This window comes from Mauremys reevesii, linkage group 15 (assembly GCF_016161935.1).
Source record: "Mauremys reevesii isolate NIE-2019 linkage group 15, ASM1616193v1, whole genome shotgun sequence".
Lineage (NCBI taxonomy): Eukaryota > Metazoa > Chordata > Testudines > Geoemydidae > Mauremys > Mauremys reevesii.
In genome coordinates, this window is record NC_052637.1 from 13,320,528 (window position 1) to 13,339,381 (window position 18,854).

At 42.9% G+C, this 18,854-nt stretch overlaps 1 protein-coding gene across 1 annotated transcript; it reads right to left on the reverse strand.

Annotated features, from left to right (window-relative positions):
- Window positions 1-10,346: 10,346 nt before the first annotated feature.
- Window positions 10,347-15,095, reverse strand: LOC120384064 (olfactory receptor 2AP1-like). Its single transcript, XM_039502407.1, has 2 exons — window positions 14,889-15,095; window positions 10,347-11,387 (listed from the first exon to the last, which is right to left on the reverse strand). The coding sequence occupies exon 2, from the start codon at window positions 11,357-11,359 to the stop codon at window positions 10,382-10,384; it is 978 nt and encodes a 325-aa protein (XP_039358341.1). The 5' UTR covers window positions 11,360-11,387; window positions 14,889-15,095; the 3' UTR covers window positions 10,347-10,381.
- Window positions 15,096-18,854: the final 3,759 nt, after the last annotated feature.

Here is an 18,854-nt window from a genome sequence, read left to right on the forward strand (position 1 = left end):
TTTGGCTGGTGTCCATTGGGTTAATGTTGTCTGTTTAAGTGGAAGGACCAGGGACGGAAGTGGCTATAATCATGGTCACATCATAGAGTTTTTAACTGGGTATGAGGCGGGGTGGAGAAAAAAATTTAACCAGTTTTTTTATATCCATAAAAAACACCTCCTGACCTGACCCTAGGAAAAGCCTCAGTTACCCTGGCATAACCCCCGGCTGGGTCAAAAGAACTGCTGTTCTGGTTCAGATCAATGGTTCATCTAGCCCAGTATCCTTTCTTCCGACAGTGGCCAGTGCCATACGCTAGGGACACTATCCCTGCCCATCCTGGCTAATAGCCATTGATGGACCTATCCTCCATTATCCTATCCTTGGGTCTGGGCAGTTCCTGTGCCCCAGCTTGTGAGTCTACCTCTTTGTTTGCCTAACCTCCCCACCTCCAAGGGCCCTGTGAGCCTGGAGCTATTGCTTTGCTGGAGCTGGTCACAGCCATACGTAGCCAAGATAAGAGCTATGAAGCTGTTCCTGGTGACATGTCCAGGGCTCACTGCTGGGCCTAGCGGATTGCATCCGGCCTGTGTGAGTGCAATGGAGGAGGTTGGTTTGTGGAGGTGAGAGAGAGAGCTTGGGGCACTGGGCTGATGTAAGACCTGAAGCCTGAACCATAGTCAGCAAAGTCCAGCCACGCCGTGAACCAAAGTCAGTCCATGTATTACAGCAGATGCTTACAAGTTCGCTGTCCGATACATGACCTTGGCAAAGGTATTACTAGTGTCGCTAACACACAGCACTCCTAAGAAACAACAGACACTGGGTATGTGTGTAAACACACTCCAAGAGATTATTATGATTAGTCAGAACATATTGTTAAAGATGATTAGTATGGTATGAAAAGTATAGGTGGTTAGAATATAGCCCTCAAAGGATGCAGCATTTTGCTTTTACTGCCGTTTCTTCTCCTCTAATGATGCAGCAAACAAAGGTCACATTGATCCAGCATTTACTGAATAAGGATTCAGAAACTGGCATAGGGCCAATGAATATTTTCAAAACCACCAATGGTCAAAATCTCATGTGTTGAGCCGTTCTTCACAGTCAAGTTTTAATGAAGGGAAACCTATTGGTGTTTTGTTGGATGAGGGCAAGCAGGCTTATCTGTCTAAACAAGAAGAAGAATGGTGCCATAACCGAAGCGTAATGGAGCGACTGAATGACATTCTTATGTGTCTGGCAAAAGCTGGGAGACCATTCAGGGGTCACAATGAAAAAGCTGACAGTTTTGAGAAAGGTTTGTTTCTAAATCTTGTCAATATGCTCCAAAAATAGGATCCCGTAACGGTAAAGCATGTGCAACAATCTCCTCAAAACACTACCTATCTGAGTAATCGCATCCAAAATGATTTAATTGTGGCCTTGCACAAAGTTGTGCAACAAAAGACAGTGTCTTCACTAAATGGAAAAATGGTCTCAATAATTGCTGACGACACTACTGACTGTGGATACCATGAACAGAAGTTCATTGTCGTGCAGTATTTTGACAATGAAAAATATAGTCCAGTTGAACATTTTGTTCAGAAACTATTAACAGTTGATGCTCAGTCTATTTTTGACCAGTTAAATGACATCCTTGGCATTCTTAAAATTGATTGGTCATCAGTGATGTCTGTCTGTTTTGATGAAGCATCCACTATGTCTGGATGTCCTGCAGGAGTTCAAATGAAATGTAAAGAAAGAAACAGTGAAATACTCTATGTACATTGCTATGTGCATTGTTTGAACCTCGTCCTAGTAGATGAATGCACTTCAAGTAAACAAAACAGAACTGTCTTTGATTTTTTTTGGTGTTATTCAGACTCTTTATGCCTTCATGGAGGGGAGTCCTGTGAAACATGCAGTAATGGAGAAGATTTCACAAGAAGTAGGATCTCAGCTGAAGACTTTGAAGTCACTGTCAAACACAAGATGGGCATGCAGAGCAGAAGCAGCGGTTGCTGTCAAACAAAACTACTCCTTCATTTTACAAGCTTTACAAGAGATTATCGAAACAACTCACCTTGCTGACGCTATAATAAAAGCCAGGGGCCTTATCCATGAACTCAACTCATTCAAGTTCAGCTTTGCCCTTCACATGATGCACCCTATTCTCCAGATGGTGGTAAAAGTGAGTAAGGCTCTTCAAGCTCCAGAGCTCAGCTTACTTACTGCAATAACAGGGGTTAAAAGCTTACATAACTCTTTGGCTGCAATGAGAAGTGGCCCAGAATATTTTCAATCTCTTCTCAATGACAGGGTCAAAATGTGTGTAGAGAATGATATATCGATTCCCCCAGTTAAGAAGCGAAAAACGTCCACTCGTATTGATGACGTGTTTGAGTCCCAGCATCACTTTGATACAAAAGAGGAGCAGGAAAAAATAAGTTTATTTTACCCACTCCTAGACTCAATGATTACCGGCATTGACCAGCGATTTGAAGAGGAGACTTGTAAAATTGTGACTGCAATGGGAAAACTGCCAAGCTTAGACATTGGCAGGGAGTATATGAGAATCATTGCCAACAAATGTAAAGTGTCCTTGGATGAGTTGGAAGCTGAAGTCGGGTTGCTTTGGAGTCATGACGGATCTGTTCCTAAAGGTTGCATCCGAACACCACCAGAGAGTGGCTTGATTGGCTAAAGGATTCAGATCGGTCTTCCGCGTTCTAGGCCTTTTACAAATCTATTCAATGCTTTGCAGTCTTACCTGTTAAAAGCTCTTCATGTGAAAGAGACTTTTTGAAACTAGCACATGTAAAAAACAAACTAAGAAATACAATGTCCCAAAAGCACCTCGACTCACTCATGATTTTGTACAACTTTGTCAGTTAATTACAATGATGTGATTTAGGAATTTAAGTTCATTACACCTGGTGAGCGACATCTCATTCTCTAGGACAGATAAATGAAGAAACCTTAATCTGTTTTGGTCAATATGGTTTAGCTCATTATCTGGTTAAAGATCATGAAAATTGATTGTATTTTTCTATACACCTGGTTATCACTACAGCACAAATTTGGTATTTTGTGTCTCATTTTTTAAGTTTATATTTTTAAGTGAAGTTTAGTTGTTAACTAAACTTTTTTTTTTAAATTAAGTTTCGGTTTCTTTAGTTTGATGAATAAAAATAATGTCCTTTATGACTGAATATTCAATAAATGTTCGCCTTTAAAAAAAATTAAAAAGTAAAAATTCCCTGGGTGCACACCCTAATGAAATGTGCTGCACATGCCTATGGTCAGGAGGCTATACAGAGAGAGCGAGAGAGCGAGAGAGAGATCACCACTCTCTGAAGCTTGAATCTCAGCGTTCCCAGATGGTGTTGGTCATGTGGGGTCCGGAGTGTTGGAGACAGGTAGAAAGACCACAGCATAATCAGTCAGAAAGATGAAGTTCCAATGGATCTGATGCAGAGTTTGAATCCAGGAATCAGAACATTTACTTGGGCCGTGGTAAGGGGTTTTTGTAGGGAAATAACAATGAACACTAGATTTTTTTATGGATAAACCGATGATTTAAGGGAGTATAACAAAGTTGTTTGGTCCAGGCTACACAGTAAGAACTGATAATTCCTGGCTATCGGCGGTGTTCCTTCGAGGGAGCTCCTAATGCAATTAGGTTGCTTCACTATTTTGGATATCAATAGAGGATTTATTACTAGAATTGGTCTGATAATTTCTGAGCTGGGTGTGTGCAGGCATGGGTTAATTTCCATCTGGAGCAGAGATTTTCAATCATGCAATGCTTCCCCGCTTTTCTGATCCCAGAGTTCGGTGCGGTTCTTGCCTTGGAATCTCTGTTCTCCATTATGTATGCTAATGGAGATGCCTCTGTTTCCCATCTTTGAAGCAAATGAGGCTGGGGAGTTTCCTTAATCATATCACTCTTGTCTGGAGGGGCTTAGGTGTATCTCCCACTGTCTTTCTTCTGAACAGTTTTGGTTCAAGGAGGAGCTGGGGGAGGGGGCCTTCATGAGTCAGACTGCAGAGCTCCTTGACACTGTGGGATGGGGGCGGGGGGCAGAGTGGCAGGGGAGAACTGCCAGACATGGGTGGAGGGAGACCCTTGACCTGCAAGCCCCCAACAGTGGTGGTGGGCAGGGAGGGGAGCAGAGCCAGCTCAAGAGCTGCACAATACCTCCACATTGTCACAATATTTATAGTAAAAGTCAGGGACAGGTCACGGGCTTCCATTAATTTTTCTTTTTTGCCTGTGACCTGTCCCTGACTTTTACTATAAATATCTGTGACAAAATAAATAATCTGAATAATGGGAATGATTGTACACTCAGCAAATTTGCAGATGACACTAAACTAGGAGGAGAGGTAGATATGCTGGAGTGTAGGGCTAGGGTCCAGAGTTACTAAGAGAAATTGGAGGAACATAAGAACATAAGAAAGGCCGTACCGGGTCAGACCAAAGGTCCATCTAGCCCAGTATCTGTCTACCGACAGTGACCAATGCCAGGTGCCCCAGAGGGAGTGAACCTAACAGGCAATGATCAAGTGATCTCTCTCCTGCCATCCATCTCCATCCTCTGACAAACAGAGGCTAGGGACACCATTCTTACCCATTCTGGCTAATAGCCATTTATGGACTTAGCCACCATGAATTTATCCAGTCCCCTTTTAAACATTGTTATAGTCCTAGCCTTCACAACCTCCTCAGGTAAGGAGTTCCACAAGTTGACTGTGCGCTGCGTGAAGAAGAACTTCCTTTTATTTGTTTTAAACCTGCTGCCTATTAATTTCATTTGGTGACCCCTAGTTCTTGTATTATGGGTAAATAACTTTTCCTTATCCACTTTCTCAACATCACTCATGATTTTATATACCTCTATCATGTCCCCCCTTAGTCTTCTCTTTTCCAAACTGAAGAGTCCTAGCCTCTTTAATCTTTCCTCATATGGGACCCTCTCTAAACCCCTAATCATTTTAGTTGCTCTTTTCTGAACCTTTTCTAGTGCTAGAATATCTTTTTTGAGGTGAGGGACCACATCTGTACACAGTATTCGAGATGTGGGCGTACCATGGATTTATATAAGGGCAATAATATATTCTCAGTCTTATTCTCTATCCCCTTTTTAATGATTCCTAACATCCTGTTTGCTTTTTTGACCACCTCTGAACACTGCGTGGACATCTTCAGAGAACTATCCACGATGACGCCAAGATCTTTTTCCTGACTCGTTGTAGCTAAATTAGCCCCCATCATGTTGTATGTATAGTTGGGGTTATTTTCTCGAATGTGCATTACTTCACATTTATCCACATTAAATTTCATTTGCCATTTTGTTGCCAATCACTTAGTTTTGTGAGATCTTTTTGAAGTTCTTCACAATCTGCTTTGGTTTTAACTATCTTGAGAAGTTTAGTATCATCTGCAAACTTGGCCACCTCACTGTTTACCCCTTTCTCCAGATCATTTATGAATAAATTGAATAGGATTGGTCCGAGGACTGACCCTTGGGGAACACCACTAGTTACCCCTCTCTATTCTGAGAATTTACCATTTATTCCTACCCTTTGTTCCCTGTCCTTTAACCAGTTCTCAATCCATGAAAGGACCTTCCCTTTTATCCCATGACAGCTTAATTTACGTAAGAGCCTTTGGTGATGGACCTTGTCAAAGCCTTTCTGGAAATCCAAGTACACTATGTCCACCGGATCCCCCTTGTCCACATGTTTGTTGACCCCTTCAAAGAATTCTAATAGATTAGTAAGACACGATTTCCCTTTACAGAAACCATGCTGACTATTGCTCAAGGGTTTATGTTTTTCTATGTGTCTGACAATTTCATTCTTTACTATTGTTTCGACTTATTTGCCCGGTAGCGATGTTAGACTTACCGGTCTGTAATTGCCGGGATCACCCCTAGAGCCCTTTTTAAATATTGGCGTTACATTAGCTAACTTCCAGTCATTGGGTACCGAAGCCAATTTAAAGGACAGGTTACAAACCTTACTTAATAGTTCCGCAACTTCACATATGAGTTCTTTCAGAACTCTTGGGTGAATGCCATCTGGTCCCGGTGACTTGTTAATGTTGAGTTTATCAATTAATTCCAAAACCTCCTCTAGTGACACTTCAATCTGTGACAGTTCCTCAGATTTGTCACCTACAAAAGCCAGCTCAGGTTTGGGAATCTCCCTAAAATCCTCAGCCGTGAAGACTGAAGCAAAGAATCCATTTAGTTTCTCCGCAATGACTTTATCGTCTTTAAGCGCTCCCTTTGTATTTTGATCATCAAGGGGCCCCACTGGTTGTTTAGCAGGCTTCCTGCTTCTGATGTACTTAAAAACATTTTGTTATTACATTTGGAGTTTTTGGCTAGCCGTTCTTCAAACTCCTCTTTGGCTTTTCTTATTACACTCTTGCACTTAAGTTGGTAGTGTTTGTGCTCCTTTCTATTTGCCTCACTAGGATTTGACTTCCACTTTTTAAAGGAAGTCTTTTTATCTCTCACTGCTTCTTTTACATGGTTGTTAAGCCACGGTGGCTCTTTTTTAGTTTTTTTACTATTTTTCTTAATTTGGGGTATACATTGAAGTTGGGCCTCTATTATGGTGTCTTTAAAAAGGGCACATGCAACTTGCAGGGATTTCACTTTAGTCACTGTACCTTTTAACTTTTGTCTAACTAACCCCCTCATTTTTGTATAGTTCCCCCTTTTGAAATTAAATGCCACAGTGTTGGGCAGTTGAGGTGTTCTTCCCACCATAGGGATGTTGAATGCTATTGTATTATGGTCAAGCGGTCCTGCTATAGATTAAATCTAGAGTTGCCTCTCCCCATGTGGGTTCCCGTACCAGCTGCTCCATGAAGCAGTCATTTAAAGTATCGAGAAATTTTATCTCTGCATTTCGTCCTGAAGTGAAATGTTCCCAGTCAATATGGGGATAATTGAAATCCCCCACTATTATTGGGTTCTTAATTTTGATAGCCTCTCTAATTTCCCTTAGCATTTCATCATCACTATTATTGTCCTGGTCAGGTGGTCGATAATAGATCCCTAATGTTATATTTTTACTAAAGCATGAAATTTCTATCCATAGAGATTCTATGGAACATGTGGATTCGCTTACGATTTTTACTTCATTTGAATCTACACTTTCTTTCACATATAGTGCCACTCCAAAGGCTCTTACGTAAATTAAGCTGTCATGGGATAAAAGGAAAGGTCCTTTCATGGATTGAGAACTGGTTAAAGGACAGGGAACAAAGGGTAGGAATTAATGGTAAATTCTCAGAATGGAGAGGGGTAACTAGTGGTGTTCCCCAAGGGTCAGTCCTAAGACCAATCCTATTCAATTTATTCATAAATGATCTGGAGAAAGGGGTAAACAGTGAGGTGGCAAAGTTTGCAGATGATACTAAACTACTCAAGATACTTAAGACCAAAGCAGATTGTGAAGAACTTCAAAAAGATCTCACAAAACGAAGTGATTGGGCAACAAAATGGCAAATGAAATTTAATGTGGATAAATGTAAAGTAATGCACATTGGAAAAAATAACCCCAACTATACATACAACATGATGGGGGCTAATTTAGCTACAACGAGTCAGGAAAAAGATCTTGGAGTCATCGTGGATAGTTCTCTGAAGATGTCCATGCAGTGTGCAGAGGCGGTCAAAAAAGCAAACAGGATGTTAGGAATCATTAAAAAGGGGATAGAGAATAAGACGGAGAATATATTATTGCCCTTATATAAATCCATGGTACGCCCACATCTCGAATACTATGTACAGATGTGGTCTCCTCACCTCAAAAAAGATATTCTAGCACTAGAAAAGTGCTCCTCCTTTATCACAAGGCACTCTAGTTCACCCATCTTATTATTTAGACTTCTGGCATTTGTGTACAAGCACTTTAAAAACTTGTCCCTGTTTATTAGCTTGCCTTTTTCTGATGTGCCAGATTCTTTTTTATGTGACTGTTTATCATCTGATCCGGCCCTTACATTATATTTTTCAGTCCTCTGCTCCTGACTAGAACCTGGAGATTCTCTGTCATCAGACTCTCCCCTAAGAGAAGTCTGTGTCCGATCCACATGTTCCTCTGCAGCAGTCGGCTTTCCCCCATCTCCTAGTTTAAAAACTGCTCTACAACCTTTTTAATGTTTAGTGCCAGCAGTCTGGTTCCACTTTGGTTTAGGTGGAGACCATCGCTCCTGTATAGGCTCCTCTCATCCCAGAAGTTTCCCCATTTCCTAATGAATGTGAACCCCTCCTCTCTACACCATCGTCTCATCCACGCATTGAGACTCTGAAGCTCTGCCTGCCTACCTGGCCCTGCGCGTGGAACTGGGAGCATTTCCGAAAATGCCACCATAGAGGTCCTGGATTTCAGTCTCTTCCCTAGCAGCCTAAATTTGGCTTCCAGGACATCTCTCCTACCCTTCCCTATGTCATTGGTACCTACATGTACCACGACCACCGGCTCCTCCCCAGCACTACACATAAGTCTATCTAGATGCCTCGAGAGATCCGCAACCTTCGCACCAGGCAGGCAAGTCACCATACGCTTCTCCCGGTCATCACAGACCCAGCTATCTACATTTCTAATAATCGAATCTCCCATTACTAACACCTGCCTTTTCCTAGAAACTGGAGTTCCCTCCCCCGGAGAGGCAACCTCAGTGCGAGAGGCAACCCCAGCACCATCTGGAAGGAGGGTCCCAACTATGGGAAGGTTTCCTTCTGCTCCCATTGACTGCTCTGCTTCCCTGGGACGTTCTTCCTCCTCAACAGCACAGGAGCTGTCTGAGCAGAGGTGGGATAATTCTACAGTGTCCCGGAAAGCCTCATCAACATACCTATCTGCCTCTCTTAGCTCTTCCAGTTCCGCCACCCTTGCCTCCAAAGTCCGTACATGGTCTCTGAGGGCCAGGAGCTCCTTGCACCGACTGAACACATACGCCACCCACCCACAGGGCAGGTAATCATACATGCTACACTCAGTGCAATAAACTGGATAGCCCCCACCCTGCTGCTGGGCTTCTGCCAGCATTGTCTCCTAGTTAATGTAAGGGTGGTTTACAGACAGGGGTTTTGAATGTAGTTTGGTTTATAGGTTTTAGGGTTTTGGGGGGGCCACAGGGAAGGGGTTAGGGCTGGCGAGGGACTCCCACTCCCACTCCCTTCCCACGCCCCTTCTAAACTCCCTGGACTGGGCAAAAATGAATCTGATGAGGTCCAACAAGGACAAGAGCAAAGTCCTGCACTTAGGACGAAAGGATCCCATGCACCGCTACAAGCTGGGGACCAACTGGCTAAGTGGCAGTTCTGCAGAAAAGGACCTGGGGATTATGGTGGATGAGAAGCTGGATATGAGTCAGCAGTGTGCTCTTGTTGCCAAGAAAACTGATGGCATATTGGGCTGCATTAGTAGGAGCATTGCCAGCAGATCAAGAAAAATGATTATTCCCTTCTATTTAGCACTGGTGAGGCCACATCTGGAATATTGCATCCAGTTTTGGGCCCCTCACTACAGAAAGGATGTGAACAAATTGAAGAGTGTTAGCTCAGCAGAGGGAAATAAATATAATTAGGGTGCTGGGGCACATGACTTCTGAGGAGAGACTGAAAGAACTAGGGGGTTCCAAAGAGACTGGAGCTTGGCTGTTCTCAGTGATGGCAGATGACAGAACGTGAAAGAGTGATTGAATATTAGGAAACACTATTTCACTAGGAGGGTGGTGAAGCACAGGAATGAGTTACCTAGGGAGGTGGTGGAATCTACACCCTTAGACGTCTTTAAGGCCTGGCTTGACAAAGCCCTGGCTGGGATGATTTAGTTGGTGTTGTTCCTGATTTGAGCAGGGGGTTGGACTAGATGACCTCGTTTGTCTCTTCTAACCCTAAACTTCTATGATTCTGTGAAACCTTAGCCCTAATCAGAAATATTGCTATGGAAACTTAAGAAAGTCTGAATTTGAATACAAGACTTTATTATCTTACGTAGAGAAACAAGGAACAGGGGAGATACCCAGGGATTTATTTTCATTGTTAGTGGATTTTATGCCGTACACAATGTCAGCTCTGTGTGGTTTCAGAAGCTGTACACACTCCTCACAGAGGGTGATCTCTTAGCCAACACCCTGGAGAAAAATACCCTCATACTGTGTGTACAGGTGCTGAACATGAGAGAGTGACAGAGCTGTCAAAATCCTCTCCTTCCTAGATCACACAGCAGGGGATCATAAAGACTGTCTCAGTAACTCCATGCAGATCATCTCCTTTTCTTTTTCTTTTCTTTTTCACATTAGTGCTGAGATTTTCAATGGGAGATTTCAAGATAATTTTAATGGGGGCTGATTGCTAAAATCACCCAGGCAGCTTTGAAAACCTCAGGCTAAGTTATTCTCTTGCAGTCTCTGCACATTTCGGTGAAAGCCACATATTTACTGATTGCTTTGCACAAGGCTTCCTTGACCTCTCTGTTTCTCAGGCTGTAGATGAGGGGGTTTACCAGGGGAGTCAGGACGGTGTAGCAAAGGGAGAGCACTTTGTTCAGGTCTCTCAGTGTATCATGTTTCGGTAACAGGTACACAATCATTGCGGATCCATAGAAAATTGTCACCACAATCAGGTGAGAGGAGCAGGTGGAAAAGGCCTTTTGCCTCCCACTGGTGGAAGGGATTCTCAGGATGGTGGCGATGATGCACACATAGGATATCAGGGTTAGCAGGAATGGGGGCACGGTGAATACAGAGACTAATATGAAATCCAGCAATACGACCAGGTGGATGTCACTGCAGGATAGTCCCAACAGTGGGATGGAATCACAAGAGAAATGGTCAATTTTATTTGGGCCACAGAATATTAACTGTGATAGGAATAAGACAAAGATGGTAATAGCCAAAAAACCATTTAACCAAGACCCACCAGCCAATTGGAGGCAAAACCTACTATTCATAAGAGTTGAATAGTGCAGGGGTTTACATATCGCTAAATACCGATCATAAGACATCGCTGCTAGGAGATAGCATTCTGTACATCCCAGAAAACCACAGAAATACAGTTGTGTGAAGCAGCCACTGACTGAGATGGTTTTGTCCCCAGTCAGGAGACTGGCCAGAAAGCTGGGCAGGATGGTTGAGGTGTAGCACGTCTCCAAGCAGGACAAGTTGCCAAGGAAGAAGTACATGGGGGTGTGAAGGTGCTGGTCAGCCACAACGAGCACCACGATGAGGGTGTTCCCAACCATGGTTGCCATGTAGATCACTTGGAACATCAGGAAGAGAAGAATTTGCAGGTCAGGGAGATCCCCGAATCCCAGAATGATGAATTCTGTGATGGCTGTTTGGTTTCCCCAGTCTCTGTCTGCCATGGTTTTAGTCCAGGAATAATAAAACACCCTGTGTAATTGAATAGAAAGAACATAGAGTTAAAAGTTAATCAAATCTCATGAATTACTCCCACAAATATTCAGAAACTCACTCCCTCTCCTGATTATGGGCTGAAATTTTAAAACTAAATGTAGATTTCAGAGCAAAGTGCCACGAGTCTCAGTCTGAGGACAGAACACTGCTCTGATGGGGAAGAGGGGGTGTATGTGGATACCAATGATTACTATAACAGCCCGGTTCTCTGGTAGTCAAGTACTGATAGACAGAGAAAAGATCTTATCTGTCATATCATATCCCATCCGGTGACATACCAGAGCGTAACACTGATGCTTATATGCTGTATTTCACTTCTGTCAATGCTCAGAATCATGCCATGTCTTACGAAGCAAAATCAATTAATACATCAACTGAAATCTTGGACTGAGATTTCCAATGTGGTCTAGCGTCTGTAGGCACTGATCTTCTGTTGGAATTAATGGAAATAAATAATAAAATATCAGGGTTTGAAGGGACCTCAGGAAGTCATCTAGTCCAACCACCTGTTCAAAACAGAACCAATTCTCAACATTTTTTTGGCCCTGAACCTGAAATGGCCCACTCAAGAATTGAGCTCATCATATCGGGCTCAGCAGGCCAATGCTCAGACCACTGAGCTATCCCTCCCCCTATACATTAAACAATATATCCTGGTATATTCAACCTTTCAGTACATGTAGAAAAGGAACAATTTTCACCCCTTCACAAGAGATCAGTTTGTTATAATTTATGAAGTGGTGTAAATTCTCCCATAGTTCCTGTGATGGTGATGTGGTGAGGGAATGACAATCCCTTTTCTGTTTCCCGACATTAGCTATGTAGCAGTAATAAAATACAGCTCTCTGGAGGGTGGGTTTTAGGAAGAGGCAGAACCAGGCTGATGTGCAACCCTCCTCACTCCATAATAAATGTGGGATGATAATAGACGAGCAAGAAAGGCACTGGGGTGTTGGGAGGAAGATGCTGTCCCTGAACTCAGAGTCTAGAAACAATCTGGCATGTGTGATCCACACTAGTAAGACTCTATCACCACTCACCACCCCACTGAAAAGTCATGGAAGATGGGAGACATTCCAGAAGACTGGAAAAGGGCAAATATAGTGCACTTCTATAAAAAGGGAAATAAGGACAACCTGGGGAATTACAGACCAGTCAGCTTAACTTCTGTATCCAGAAAGATAATGGAGCAAATAATTAAGCAATAGATTTGCAAACACCTAGAAGATAATGAGGTGATAAGTAACAGTCAGTATGGATTTGTCAAGAACAAATTGAGTCAAATCAACCTGATATCTGTCTTTCACAGAGTAACAAGCCTTGTTTTGATACTGTCTCGCATGACTTTCTCATAAACAAACTAGGGAAATACAACCTGGATGGAGCTACTATAAGGTGGGTGCATAATTGATGGGAAAACTTTTCCCAGAGAGTAGTAATCAGTGATTCACAGTCATGCTGGATGGGCATAACGAGTGGGCTCCCGCAGGGATTGGTTCTGGGTCTGTTTTGTTCAATATCTTCATCAATGATTTAGATAATGGCACAGAGAGTATACTTATAAAGTTTATGGATGATACCAATCTGGGAGGAGAAGCGAGTGCTTTGGAGGATAGGATTGAAATTCAGAATGATCTGACAATCTGAATTAAAGGTCTAAAGTAAATCAGATGAAATTCAGAAACGACAAATGCAAAGTACTCCACTTAGGAAGGAACAATCAGTTGCACACATACAAAATGGGAAATGACTGCCTAGGAAAGAGTATTGCAGAAAGGGGTCTGGCGGTCATAGTGGATCACAAGCTAAATTTTAGTCAGTGTAACACTGTTGCAAAAAAAAAGCAAACCTGATTCTGGGATGTAATAGAAAGAGTGTTGTAAGCAAGACATGAGAAGTAATTCTTCTGTTCTACTCTGTACAGATTAGGCCTCAACTGGAGTGTAGTATCCAGTTCTGGGAACCACATTTCAGGAAAGATGTGGACAAATTGGAGAAAGTTTAGAGAAGAGCAAAAAAATAAATAAAGGTCTAGAAAACATGATCTATGAAGGAAAATTGAAAAAAATGGGTTTGTTTCGTCTAGAGAAGAGAAGAATGAAAGGGGGCATAACAGTTTTCAAGTATTTAAAAGGTTGCTACAAGGAGGAGGGAGAAAAATTGTTCTCCTTAACCTCTGAGTATAGGACAAGAAGCAATTTGGGCAATGGTGGTTTAGGTTCGACATCAGGAAAAACTTCCTAACAGTCATAGTGGTTAAGCACTGGAATAAATTGCCAAAGGAGGTTGTGGAATCTCCATCGTTGGAAATTTTTAAGAGCAGATTAGATAAACATCTCTCAGGGATTGTCGAGATTAGTGATTCTTAAACTTTCCTGCAGCCTGCACCCTGTGATTCTCAAAATATATTCTCGCTCCCCTTATCAAAAATCGCTGAAGAAGGTCAATTCTTTAAACCTAGATGTATCATTACTATAGAATGAAGAGAATTATATATTTATTTTAATTTTGCAGTAAAATTAAGAATACATGTAAAATTACATGTTTTTTTAAGTTTACAAGCTCAGTGACTCTTCTGCTGTTGCTTTTGTTCAATGATGTGTGAGAAACAAGGAACTTTTTTTGAAATAGCCACACACGTCATCACTTGAATTTAGGCAGTTTCTGGCCTTTGTTTTGATGTGTAAGAGTGATGAAAGTCGCAAATGGCACAAGGATCTCCAGCGCTGTCTTCGCCACTTGTGGAAACAGTGCTAGTTGAGCACACAAGAAATTCACAAGCTTCATTGTCCAAATAATTTTACTACAATTAGCTTAAAAACTTGAAAATATTTTTGTTTGTATATTACAGTAATCGTTAATAAAGGTATAATGCTAATAAATATATAGGCTTGATTAAACAAAGTAGTTGTACTTACCTGCCTGTGCTTAATTTGTGTTTTTGATGATTTACCTTCTAATAAAATCTGGCATCCCCAGAAAGGGCATCTCACACCCCCAGGGGATGCCTGCACCCCAGGTTAAGAACCTGGGGTCTAGATAATACTTAGTCCTGCTTTGAGTGCAGGGGACTGGACTAGATGACCTCTCGAGGTCCCTTCCAATTGTCTGATTCTATGACTGGGGCTCAGACTAAGCCGGATCCTCAGCCGGTGTAAATCAAGGTAGCTTCATTTGTGTCAGTCGAGCAGATCCTCAACAGAGGACCTGTCACAAGACATGGATCTCTCACACCATCTCTGTGAAATGGTGCTATGAACGCTGACTGGCACTGCTGTGGGAAGGAGAGGCTAAAACTGTTAATATTCACCTGAAGAAGAGCTCCGTGTAGCTCAAAAGCATCTCTCCTTCACCATCAAAAGTTGGTTCAATAAAAGATATTACCTCACCCACCTTGTCCCTCTAATATTCACAAATCAAAGTCATGCCCCTGTTTAGAAGGTGGTATAGAGATGCAGTCAGGAAGATAGTGCTCACTTGTAACTACAAGACAACCCAAGCTTGAAGTGATGAGCTCTTGTTTCTCAGGGTTCAGTGGCCAGGACTCAGAATTCTCAGCTGAGGTTCTTGATGCTCCTCTTTCTGCAGTAACTGGGAGAAGGTAGAATGGGGAACTTCTGTTTTCCCTGCCCCTTACTCCAAGAAGAAGGGGAACATACAACTAAAATAAAAGGTGGATGTAGTGGGGCGGCTGCCCCATTCCTGCCCTGGAGGGGTTAAAAGCAGTCCTGGAGAAGGCTGTGTCTGGGTAAAAAGGATTAAGAACAGCTGGGGAAGCTGAGTGAGTAGCTGACCACTGCTGTGGCCAGCTCAATCAGGGCCCAGCTATAAGAGGGCTGTGGGCCAGAAGCAAAACACCAACTCTCTCTAGATTGAGAGAGAAGGACCTGGCTGCCTGGGAGCTGAGGTAATAAAGGTAATAATTGGAGATATACCAATCTCCTAGAACTGGAAGGGACCTTGAAAGGTCATAGAGTCCAGCCCCCTGCCTTCACTAGCAGGATCAATTTTTGCCCCAGATCCTTAAGGGCCAAATAGATACCGGGGCTACAGAGAGGCAGCCCAGAGATAGACAAAGGCAGCAGGTCCCAACCCCCTTGCCGATGATGAGTGATTTACAGACTGCAGTCTGCCCCAGGGAGTGGGCTACACAATGACAGGCAGAGCCACTGAGGCAACGTGGGGATAGAGGGTGGGGGTTCCCTTGGGAGGGGAGACCCAGAGTGTGGGGGCACTGCCAGGGGGCAGCACCCCCAGATAAAGGGGCATCAGGGTCCGAGAGGGACACGGAGGGGTTAGCAGCAGGCGAGACACCAGCCTGCAGAGGGCGCTCTGGGCTGGAAGAGCTAATTCCTGAGACAACCAGCAGGAGGCGCTGTGCCAGTGGGTCATCGCCCCCCTGCCCCAAGTGGGCAACTTAAAATCTATAAAGTGAATTACTTGTTCACCCCAATTGTAATTAAACTGTGGAACTCACAGGGATGCTGGCAGATGAAGTGCTAGGTCATGCCAAGGTCCCCCCTGTTTCAGCAAGACACTAAAAGATACAAAGGTGGAATCATTCTGGCTCACTTGTGGGTTAATATTAATAAAACGGGAACTAGAATTATAAAAAAGGTTTAATGTTTGGACTCTGTTGAAAGCTTGTCAGCTGCTGCCTGCATTAATCTCCCCTGTAATGTCTGTTCCATATTGTAATTTAATATTTGAGCAGTTGTAGTGAGCGTCTCTGAGTATGAATCACCACACAGGAGAGGGACGTTAATGCGTGTGAAGTGTTGCTCTTCCACAGAATCTAAGCCTCTCCTGAAATAGGAAACCCATCAGTAACAAATAGGGTGACCAGATAGCAAGTGTGAAAAATCAGGACAGGAGATGCGGGTGCGGGGGGTTAATAGACACCTGTATAAGACAAAGTCCCAAATATCGGGACTGTCTCTATAAAATTGGGACATCTGGTCACCCTAATACTGATTGGGCAATGTAGGAAGATTACAGTTGGAATATCCATCCAACTGTATTGAGAAACAATCAACAAAAGGACTAGAGACTTATTATTCTGCTCTTCTCCCTATGAAGATGAGTCATGCAAGTGGATTGAGTTTGCAGCTCAGAGCAGATGGCAGGATGGGGGAAAAAAACCCAAACAAAAGGAACTAGGGATCTCTATGCTGATTGGACGCTTGGGGCAGGGTGTTTCTAGACTTTAGCAAGAGATCCCCATCTGCTTAGCCTGGGTTAGTCCTATAGGTCAAATACAGCTTGCTGCTGAGAGAAGCCTGTATTACCTTTTGAAACCTGAGACTGTGACTCATTAATGGGTCTGTTTGCTTGCATTAACTTTGTAAATAACTCTCATTTCCTTTTCCTATTTAATAAATCTTCCTACACAGTAGTTCACTATAGGATTGGCTCTAAGTGTCCTCTTTGGTGTGAGACCTAAAGTGCAAATAGTAACCTGAATATTGCTGTGATCCTTGCAAGGGGGGGTCGTGTACACAAGATTCGCTCACCTGTGTGGCAGCACAGGAGCACAGCCAAGGGGAATTTCTGGGGGGACTCTTTCAAGGCTGTTAAAGTGCCTGAGGTGTTTCCACTTGGCACAGTTGGTTGGTGAAATCTAAGGTTAGAACTGACAACCAATGAGGGGTTTGTAACTGTCTGTCCTGAGTTTTGACACACACTCTTGCATCCCCATTGGGAGCATCACACTCACTGCCACAGGAAGTCATTGATATGAAGGACTTAACTAGATTCCAGAAGAGACTGGATGTTCCTGATTGTCATATAAATATCCAGACATCATAATAATGGCAAACATAGAGAGAGGGCTTAGCCCCCAAATCATGTTTTTATAACCCATCCAAAACTAACTATTATACACCAGTATGACACATGTGATGGGAGATTACCCCAGAACTGCTATTGCAGTGTTCTTACATTTGCCTCTGAAACATCTAGTACTGCCTGCTCTCAGGAACGATACTGGCCAGGATGGCCCTTGGGTCTGATCCATTCTCTAGAGCGATACAGAGAAACCCCAGCTTTTTGATATTTCAGCCTCTGACTGGCTGTTTAAAAAAAAAATGACCCTGGCACAGATAACTTGTAACAATTTTTGCTGAAGATCGATACAAATAAATCATTTGAGAGGAAGTTGTCAAACTGTTTATTCCTGGTTCAGCTGACTCATGGATTTCCTCCCCAACTTGCCCTGACCCAGATAGTGAAACAGTTTTGTCGATTACTTTTAACTAAAACCATTTATTTTCAAATTTCCTTCTCATCCTAATTTCATTCTTACACTTTACCCACTTAACCCATTTTAATGTTCCTTTCCTTTTTGATTTCTATTTATATATTATATTCTTCAGGCTTATATCCCCTGAGAGATCCTTAGCTGAGGGACCCACCTCACAATATATATCATCTATTTATTGTTAAATGGGTGGTGTGCCATTAACCAACCACTGCTGCTGGAACTTGTCTCTCTCTCCAGCCAAAGTTGACACGGTTACAACAAACTAACAAAATTCACAAACACACAGCACATTGCCCCTGTTTAAGGTAGTGTTAGTGTTACAATCACAAAGAGGGTGCTCACCTGTAACCACAGGACACAGCAAGTCTCTTGTGAGTGATCTCTTATTATTGAGGGGATTTGTGGCCCTGAATCAGTTTCTTCCACTCAGGTACTTGGTTTCATCATTCACTAGACACTGGATCTCCTCAGCAAAGACACATCATATTTCTTTTTATGCTTTTCAATGTGGTCCCCATTTTCCCAAAGTTTGTAGTAATAAATACCATACTGTGACTTGCATTATACAAACCCCATTGTACATCATTTTTGTGTAATGATCAGTGGGTGTAGACGTGTGGACTGACGCGCCTGGCGCCCCCTGCAGGGTCTCTCAGGAAATGTAAAAGCAGCAAAGAATCCTGTGGCACCTTATAGACTAACAGACTTCGATGGAAGCAAGTGGTGAAATTTCCAGGGCAGGTATATTTATGCAGCAAGAAGCAAGCTAGAGATAACGAGGTTAGATCAATCAGGGAGGATGAGGCCCTGTTCTAGCAGTCGAGGTATGAAAACCAAGGGAGGAGAAACTTGTTTTGTAATTGGCAAGCCATTCACAGTCTTTGTTTAATCCTGAGCTGGTGGTATCAAATTTGCAGATGAACTGAAGCTCAGCAGTTTCTCTCTGAAGTCTGGTCCTGAAGTTTTTTTGCTGCAGGATGGCCACCTTAAGATCTGCTATTGTGTGGCCAGGGAGTTTGAAATGTTCTCCTACAGGTTTTTGTATATTGACATTCCTAATATCTGATTTCTGTCGATTTATCCTTTTCTGTAGAGACTGTCCAGTTTGGCTAATGTACATAGCAGAGGGGCATTGCTGGCATATGATGGCCTATGGCAGACTGTGAATGGCTTGCCAACTA

Coding starts and splice junctions, on each gene's coding strand:
- LOC120384064 (XM_039502407.1), bottom strand. CDS start 11,359: ATGGCAGACAGAGACTGGGGAAACCAAACAGCCATCACAGAATTCATC.